Below are 10,000 nucleotides of genomic sequence, written 5' to 3'. Positions count from 1 at the left end.
ATGAATGATACAGGAAATAATAAAAATGTAACTAATGCATATACACAAAATAGTTTATATATAAAAAAAGGCAAATCATTTAATGTTTCAAATAATAGCCTATATATAAATAAAAATATATGTCAAAGTAGTGTATATAATAAAAGTAATACTATTATATATAACGCAAAGAAGAGGAAAACCAATGAAAAGGAGAAGGAAGAAGATAAAGATGGATATAAAAATAATGAAATTGTTTGTACAAATAAAAATAAAGAATCTAATGAAGATAATAATTCTGATGAAAGAAATAAAAATAAGCATTTGACAAATAATATAATTAATAAAGAAAATAACAAAATATATATAAAAAATGATATTTCAAAAAATATATCTTATATATATGATAATCTAAATACTTATATACCTATAACATTAGAGCATATTAAAAATTTAATTGAATGGGATGATGCTGATTATGAGGATATTAAGAAGTATACATTTGGTAATATACTTCATTTGAAGGATACAAATTATAATATATTAGAAGGAATCGATTTAGAATGTGATAAAACAAAATGTATGGAAAAAATTTGCGAAAAAACAAATGAAGACGTACCTACTTATAAAAATATGTATCCAATATATAAAGGAGATAATATGAAAGGCGAATTATATATAAAAGATGAAAAATGTAATATACAAAATATAAATAACAAAAGTGATGATAAAAAAAAATGTTATCTTACAAAATATAAAAATGTACATATATACAAAAGTGACATTTCTTCTTGTCCAAATGAATATAAAAATAATGTAGATGAATCTAATGAACAACAAGAAGATTCATTTGTAAGAGAAAGGGATAATGCAAATTTGGATGGAAGTAACCAAGTTCATATTAAAAAAATAAATGATAATAATAGTAATATGTCCACGGAATATACATGTGAACAGATTTCTTTGAAAAATAACAAAAATGATGGCGAAAGGAATCATGTAAATAAATTAATAATAGATAAGGTACCTATTAATAAGTTAATTAAAGAGCCTAGTGATGATATAAGTTTGAAGTATAAAAATATAATATTCAATATAAATGATGAAATAAAAAAAAAAGTAAACAAAGAGAAAAATGAAGAAATAAACGAACATGTAGAATCATTAAGTAAAGTATGTAATAAACCACGTAATATTAAAAATGTTCCTTTCCCATCTTCTCTAAAAAAAAATATATTATTAGAATCCCAAGAAAAAAAAAAGAATCCGATTAATAATAGATGTCCATTACATTTAGATATAAATGTAGATGTGAAATATATTACGCTAAATACGATTGACATAGATGAGACGATAAATAAGGGTGTGTGTCCTTATAAAGATATGGAAGATAATTATATATCGAGTGAAGAACATATAAAGGATATAATTATATATAGTGATATACTAAAAACAGAAAAGGAAACATTTTTATATAATCCAAATGATATCGAAAAGTATGATAATAATGATGATAGTAATAATAATGTTAGGAAAATCCCCGATACTATTATACATTTTAAATCGTCTAACGAAATAAAAAATGATATTATAAAATTAGTAGGTATATCCATATTTGATTGTATACATAAATCATATGAACCTACCAAATCTTTAATAAATGATGAGAATCTTGAAATATGGTTTACGAAAAGAGAAAAAAATAAAAATGATGATATGATAAATAACATGAGGGGGAATATAGTACAACTAAATTATGGACAAGATAAAGAATTAGTTTTTGAAAAAAAGAAAAAAAAAAAAAAAAAAAATATAATTAATAAAAGGATAAGTAGTATGGGATATTTTAGTCAGGCAGTTGTTATTATGTTATGTTCATTAAAAAGACAAAATGAATATAAAAGTTTAAAAAAAATTATAGCTTCTATAATATTATGTACATGTGATTCTTCGTGTTTAGAAAAATTTCTGCATACTATCCCAGATGAAAATAGTAAAAATTATACATTATGGAAAGAAACATTAAATAAATTAACAAGTTACTTTGGACCGAATAAATGTGATGAAATAGTTGAGAGGTTGATGATAATTGAGGAGGATGAGTATATGAATAAAAGCAAAAAGGAGTGTAGAGAAAAAAATGATTATTATGAAGGTGATAATATAAAAAGTAATAAAAATATATATAATATATATAATAATAATGATGAAAAGGATATAATAAAACATTGCAAGCTTGATAATGATATGGAATTCTTTGATGATCATATGAATAATTTATCTTTCCCCTTTGAATGTAATGAAGAACATAATAAAAAATATAATGATATCCAAGAAGAAGATGACGAAATTTATGAAGATGAGCAATTTTGCTTATTTATATGTAGAATAAAAAATGTACATAAAAGATTTGGTTATTTATTATTAATAGATAATTTTGATTTTGTTTATGAAGATCTTTTAAAAAATATAAGAAATAAATTAAGTAGTATTGAATTAATATTAACTAAACATATATTATTAAAACAATTATTTTGTAATATATTATATATATGTAATTGGTTAAACAAACCTAGAAAATATGAATGGTTTGAATGGAATATGGTAGTAAAGAAATTAAGAAAATTATATGGTTATTCAGAAAATGGGAGAATTTCAAAAGAAAGATGTATTATGTTAATTCTTGCTAAACATACAGGAGAAATATTTACTAATAAAGAATTATATTTTTTAAAAAAAATTAGTACATTTTATATAAAAGATTTATATGATAAATGTATAGATTTTATTAATACTTATTTAGAAATAAAAAATGATATCGATACAGAAGAATTTTTAGATTCATGTTGTATTCATAATTTGAAAAATGAAATAAAAGATAATAATACATCATATAATCATTCATCTAAATATTTTTTACATGATAAATTTTTAGGAATTGTAAAAAAATTTGTACAAAAAAATTATCCTAAAATTCTATATATAATATGGAATATAGTACTTTTAATTAAACAATATCTAGTTATTATATTATGGTTTAATGACATCAAACCTTTTTTCCCTCTTTTTAATTACCCAAATGATGATAATAAACAAAATAAATTCTTACAAGATTTTTTTGTGAATTTCGTTCATTTTTTTGAGAACTATAATAAGTACATAGACATTTTAAAAAAGGAAAATCTAAATGAAAAAATAAAAAATACATCCAATGATATCTTCTGTGATACATCAAATATAAATATCAATATACCATCCTCAGAAAATGAACATAACACCTTAACAAATAATTATGATATATACACAAATAATAGATTATCACACCAATCTACATATAATGCTGAAACAAAAAAAAGAAAATCTTTAACAAATACAATTGACTATGCATGTTTATTAAAAAGAAAAAGTGCAGAACATAAAGAAACTATGGAAATTTCTAAACCTTCAAATGCTGGAAATTTTTCGGACGTAGAATTTGAACCTTCCGATTAAAATAAATAAAAATAAATAAAAATAAATAAATATATATATATATTATTAATTAGGGTACAAAAAAAAAATTTTTTTTTTTTTTCTGATAGGAATTATATATATATATATATATATATATATATATGTTGTACAAAAATGTAAAATATACATGATAAATTTCTATAAAATTTAATTTTTTTTTTTTTTTTTTACGATATATTAATAAAGGTACTACACGGAAATGGAAATATATATATATATGGATATATTTAGTATAATTAAAAATGTGTACATAAATTTTATGATGTATTATATATATATATATATATATGTATGTATATTTTGTATATGTGTGTACGTATCTTATTTATTCATTCATTTATTTTATTTGACTTTTTTTTAAACATTGTAAAGGAGTACAAAATTTTTTTTATGAAAATATAAGAAATATATTGCAATAATTATATAGTTACAACGTAAATGTTATTATATTATATTTATTTGTTATTATTATAGGGTCCTATATATATATATATATATATGGCAACATTTTTTTTTTTTTTTTTTTTTTTTTTTTTTTTTTTTTGTAATTCTTGAAAAAAAGAAATACATAAATTTATTAATCTTCATCATCATACATGATATATATATATATTTATTTATTTATATATACTGTAATTAATCAAACTTAAGAAAAATATAGGACTTGAAAAAAAAAAATATATATGTATATAAAAAAATAAATATATTTACAATTTCGAAAGTATTGTTGAAAATATTTTCAGTTGATATAAATATTCTATATGTATTCTTTACAAATTTTATATCTACATATAAAATTAAAAAAGAAGGATATCGTGATTATATAAATATAAAAATAAGTAAACATAGATAATATATATATATATATATATATATGTGTGAAGATTATATTCTTTTATTTTTTTAACATTTTTGTGGTTTGAATATTTTTACCTTATATTTCGTAAAATAAGGTAAAGCATTTATAAACATATATTTATACCATATGGTTTACATAATTTGTTCTGTATATATATAATATAAAAATTTGTGCGTAGCATTTTTTTTCAAGACGAATAATTTTTTTTTTTTATATTGTTTTTGTTAATTGGAATGTAAACTGTTACATATATATATATATATATATATATTATATTTTTTTAATTATATATAAGAATATTAGAAAGACGCAAGATATTTTCATATGTTAGCATAATAAAAGGGATTTTTAATATTGACTTCAAAAAATATAAAGCAATATATTAAATTATATATATTATAAGAATAATCCTTTATCATATTTGCCCAAGATAGTACATATATATATATATATATATATATATATATATATATATGTGTGTGTCCATTTACATATATTTATATATTTATACATTTATATATTTATACATTTATATATTTATACATTTGTGTTTCTTTTTGTTTTTGGTTATTTTAAATGGATAAGCAATATTTGCATACCTTAGAAGAATATTTTCTTAGCGTAAAGAATAAGGGATATCTTGAGCAATATTTGATTAACCCTAAATTAAGCAGATGGGATTTCATAATTTTTTTTGTTTTTTTTGTATTGATAACGTTGTTACGATTGGTAATTTCAGGTGTACAAAAGGAGGTAATAAGAAGGAATAGTATATTATATGGATTATCAAGAAATTCTATATTAGATAGAGTGAATAGAAAATATGATATATCCAAAAGTGGTTCTGTATATAAATGGAAAGAGAATTTTTGGTTTGCTTTATGGCATAGTTTTTCTTTTACATATAACTTGATTTTATTATTTGTTATGTCTGGGTATTTAAATAATAAGAATGGATGGATAAAAATGTGTTTGAAAGAGCGTACAGGAAAATGGTTTTTTTTAGTTACTGATGAAGAATATAAAGAAAATAAAAGAGGATGGCCTTTTATGTATATAAATAATTATGTATATTATTTTTATATATTACAAATATCTTACTGGTTTTCATGTCTGTTTTATTTAAATTATGAAATAAGAAGAAAAGATTATTATGTATTTGTATTACATCATTTATCTACAATTATTTTATTAACATATTCACATGTATTAAATTTTTGGAGAGTAGGATTATTAATATTATTTATTCATGATATTGTTGATATCGTTCTGTATCTTTCGAAATTATTAAATTATACCAACTTAAAAAACAGGATTTTTCTTACCTTTTTTTATATACTTTTCGTTTTATATTATTTCTTTTTTCGAATATTCTTATATTTTTATTATATAGTTTTACCTTTAAGTAATACAAAAATTATAAGGTCTTATACGGATGGTTTTATATCATCCCACAAGGACGTCCCTGGGGGCTTGGTCCTTCTTATATTCTTGTGGACCCTCATGGTAATAAATATATCAACATGTATAAATAGTTACATGTATACAAATTGGTACTTGAGCGAATAAACAAATGAATCAATATATATAAATATATTTACATTTTTTATTTTTTTTTTTTTTTTTTATGATGAAGGCTATGCATGTGTATTGGTTTTTCCTTATTTTAAAAATGAGTCGCCTCTTTATAATAAAGACAAGTAAGAGCAGAAAAAGAAGGAATTTAATAGATCATCCTACATATGATTTTGCTTTATTTTTTTTTTTTATTTCTTTTGATTTGTTCTTTTTTTATTTTATTATACTTTTTTTTTTTTTTTTTTTTAGTGAAAAATGAAAAAATTACGGACATACGAAGTGATAATGAGGATGATAGTACATCTACAATGGAAAGTATAAAAAAGGAAGATTAGAATATATAATATTCCGAAAAATGAAATAAAAAAAATTAATTACACATATATAAATATAAATATAAATATATATATATATATATATATATATATATATATATATAAGCATAAATACTTAGATAAATTAAATCATACTTACGTATATATATATATATATATATATATATATATATAATAACTTTTTATAATTCATCATATTTATAAAAATGTGTCTATCTTTCCATATATTTTTTATTTTATTTTATTTTATTATTTATTATAATTTTTTTGAATGGTAACGTTTTTTTATAATTATATATTTATAAAAAAAAAAAAAAAAAAAAAGTAGAATTCAAAAGCATATAAATGAATATAACATCATTTCTCATTACTAATTTATACATTTATTTTTCTGTATTTTCAAATTAGCAAATCATTTATGAGTATATTCATTTAAAATATATATATATATTATATATATATAATAAAATATTTAAATGTCGGAAAAACATTTAACCTCAGGTACTTCCCAAGCAGGTACCCAAATTTTTTAATTCCATAATTCTGCTTTTTGGTAAACCTCCTGTTCTTTTCTTTTTAAAAAAACCGTCATCATCATCATTATTCTTTCCATTGGAACTCTATGAAAGAAATATATACATATAATATTAAGTTTATATTATTTCAAAAATAAAAAAAGAAATTATATGAACATAGAAAAAATAAAGTTTCATAATAATGTATAAATATTTTTTTTTAACTTGAGAAGTATTTGATTGTCCAAGTAGGGTCTTAAAAAAAATAGCTAGCTGGAAAAAAAAAAAAAAAAAAAAAAAAAAAAAAAAAAAAAAAACATATATATATATATATATATATATATATATATATATATGTGTTATATATATATATAATAAGACATATATAGAAGGATTTGATATATATTATATACATAAAAATATAATAAATATTTCATATTCTTTTAATTTCTCCTTTTTTTTTTTTTTTTTCTCGTTTTTCATTTTTTGATTACTATATTAATAACTGTTTTGATAAAATTAATAATACCCTTTATAAAATTAATTATGGGTAATATAAATTTATTATGTAAAGCATTTCTTTTCCTTATTTTTTCATATTTTAATTTTCTATCTCTTAAAAATATTTCATAATCTGCATTCTTTTTGTTTTCCTTTCTGTCATCCATTTTTCTGTTTTCTACTTATAGAAAAAAATATAATATATATATAAATATATATATATAAATATATATATATAAATATATATATATAAATATATATATATATATTATATATATTAGACAAATATTAACATTGTGTGGATAATTATATTTTAATTAGGGAAATTGTAATATCCTAAAAAAAAAATTGATTATATTACATAAATTTAAATATATGGATATATATATATATATATATATATTATATATTTTTTTTTTTTGACAATTGTGTTATAAATTTTTTATTTTTTTATAAAAAAATAAATTAAAATGTAAATTTTTATTTTTTTTATTTTATGAAACAATTTCTGTCGAGTTGAAAAATATTATTTAAATAAATTTTAATTTTTCAGATCAAAATAAAAAAAATAATATATAAATGTGTAAACATCATATACATAAATATTATATTTATAAATTATGGAAAAAAATCACCAAATAGTAAAAAATAAAAATAATATAATATATATATATTATATAGTGTATAATATTTTGCTTGGTAGTATAAAAAAAATAAAAAAATAAAAAAATAAAAAAATAAAAATATAAAAATGTTAGAAATTTTCTTATTTTCCCATTGAACCAAGGTTTCATTATATATATATATATATATTTTTTTTTTTTTTTTTTTTATAAAAATATAGCTGAAATATGCTAATCCTTTTGCCATAAGCAAGGAATTAAAATCGTACATGTTAAAAGTGATGGATGAATATAAAAAACATTTTGAAAAATCTTTCATTAAAAATTGTAATTTAGATGATAATATAAATGTAATTAGAGATTTGATATTAGATGAACAGTAAAAAAAAAAAAAAAAAAAAAAAAGAAAAATATAAATATAAATATAAATCTACATATATATATATATATATATATATATTTTTTTTTTTTTTTTTTTTTTTTTTTTTTTTTTTTTTGGGGGCTGATGTAAAATCGATTGGTGTTCTATTTTCTTGTGATATCATTATATAAAATTATAATAAATTATTATTTATTTGGATTTACATATAGAAATAATTATAATGAAGATATATTTCTGAAAATTCAAAAAAGTTTTCATATGTATGATTTCTTCAATTTATCGTTGTTATTTCCAATAAAAGTTTTTAAAAAAACTGACAAGACGTTGATTCAGGTATTTATAATAATTCAAAATGAGGGTGCATAATATATATATATATATAAATATATATGTATGTATTTTTTAATTTTATTATTTTATTATTTTTTAATTTTATTATTTTCTTATTTTACTTTTGTCCATCTTTTTCATTGCAGCTAATTTCTGAGGATACCAATTTGAGTGACCTGGAATTAATCCAAGCTGTTCTTAAAAATATAGAAAACAACAATATGGATAAATTAAACTTCTTTTACGTAGAAAATATAATTTTTGAATTATTAGGTTATATATAAATGATTATTTTATTAATTATATGAAATGATATATAAAAATAAATAGAATTTACATATTGTTTGTTTGGATAGATGAAATAATACGACAGGTTATTTGTGAATATCCCAAGAGAGGATTTGCCGTATTATTGTAACAACGAAAAGATATACATAAATAAATAAATAAATAAATAAATAAATATATATATATATATATATATATAGTTATATACATATTCTTTAACATTTTTTATTATAACATTTGAACATTTATATAATTATGTATTTTCCATTTTATTATATTTTCTTTATTTCTCTTTTGTTATGATTGTTCACATACGAATAGAATAACGAACGAACTACAAAAGAATATTAATTATTATAAAAATTTGATAGATATAATTGAGCACAATAATGAGATGAATACTCAAGGATTCAAGGAGATGAACGAAAAGAATAATTTAATTGTATTAACGTTTAAAATATAATTTTCTATATTTACCTAAATTATGTATATGTATGAGGATATACATAAATCAAAATATATTTGATTATTTTTTTCATTTTTTTTTTTAAAGCTTCAAGATTTGTTAGTTGAGGAAAATAAATTGAAGGAGAAATTAATTGACGTACAAACTAGATTGGAATTATTAAAAGAGTAAAATTATGAAAAAAAAAAAAAAAAAAAAAAAAAAATTAAAAAGTAAAAAAATAAATGAATAAATGATTAAATAAATAATTAAATAAATTCCTCTTGTTGAAATTATGGACATATAAATGTTAATAAATTTATTTTGTTATATTCTAAAAAGGATTAAGAATACATATATATATATATATATATATATATATATATATATTTTTATTTTTTATGTTGGTGTGTAGAGAAAATAAAAAAAAGCTTCAGGAAAATAAGAATAAGAAGGAAATACAGGTATATTTAAATTATAAACATATTTAGAAACAGATATGTAGTATTATATTACAAAAAAAGGTTTTTTCTTTATTTCTCTTATTCCATTGTAGTATGATTTATTAAAACATAATGAATCGTTACTAGATAAAATTAAAGAAATTTATGATAAGAAAGGAGAAATATAAATATTATAATGGTTTATATTT

General features: G+C 18.5%; 4 protein-coding genes across 4 annotated transcripts in view; 3 read left to right on the top strand and 1 right to left on the bottom strand.

Moving 5' to 3' along the window:
• PF3D7_1403800 (nuclear formin-like protein MISFIT, putative) overlaps positions 1-3,471 on the top strand; it is a gene marked incomplete at both ends in the record, with an annotated part of 4,891 nt that extends 1,420 nt beyond the window's left edge. The window contains one exon of the mRNA XM_001348172.2: positions 1-3,471. This exon is cut by the window's left edge and continues 1,131 nt beyond it. Coding sequence (XP_001348208.2) covers positions 1-3,471 — 3,471 coding nt within the window.
• A 1,456-nt stretch (positions 3,472-4,927) lies between these two features.
• Positions 4,928-6,264, top strand: PF3D7_1403700 (translocation associated membrane protein, putative; the record flags this gene model as incomplete). Its single annotated transcript, XM_001348171.2, has 3 exons — positions 4,928-5,857; positions 5,988-6,051; positions 6,179-6,264. The coding sequence occupies 3 exons, from the start codon at positions 4,928-4,930 to the stop codon at positions 6,262-6,264; spliced, it is 1,080 nt and encodes a 359-aa protein (XP_001348207.2).
• Positions 6,265-6,755: 491 nt separating this feature from the next.
• On the bottom strand, positions 6,756-7,447 carry PF3D7_1403600 (selenoprotein; the record flags this gene model as incomplete). Its single annotated transcript, XM_001348170.2, has 3 exons — positions 6,756-6,884; positions 7,005-7,052; positions 7,274-7,447. The coding sequence occupies 3 exons, from the start codon at positions 7,445-7,447 to the stop codon at positions 6,756-6,758; spliced, it is 351 nt and encodes a 116-aa protein (XP_001348206.2).
• A 453-nt stretch (positions 7,448-7,900) lies between these two features.
• PF3D7_1403500 (dynein light chain, putative) lies at positions 7,901-9,979 on the top strand (the record flags this gene model as incomplete). Its single annotated transcript, XM_002585404.1, has 9 exons — positions 7,901-7,921; positions 8,125-8,282; positions 8,495-8,618; positions 8,762-8,888; positions 8,972-9,029; positions 9,225-9,345; positions 9,457-9,536; positions 9,764-9,812; positions 9,905-9,979. The coding sequence occupies 9 exons, from the start codon at positions 7,901-7,903 to the stop codon at positions 9,977-9,979; spliced, it is 813 nt and encodes a 270-aa protein (XP_002585450.1).
• Positions 9,980-10,000: the final 21 nt, after the last annotated feature.

This window comes from Plasmodium falciparum, assembly GCF_000002765.6.
Source record: "Plasmodium falciparum 3D7 genome assembly, chromosome: 14".
Lineage (NCBI taxonomy): Eukaryota > Apicomplexa > Aconoidasida > Haemosporida > Plasmodiidae > Plasmodium > Plasmodium falciparum.
The sequence above is the reverse complement of the archived record's forward strand: the minus strand, read 5'-3'. Positions and strand labels throughout refer to the sequence as shown.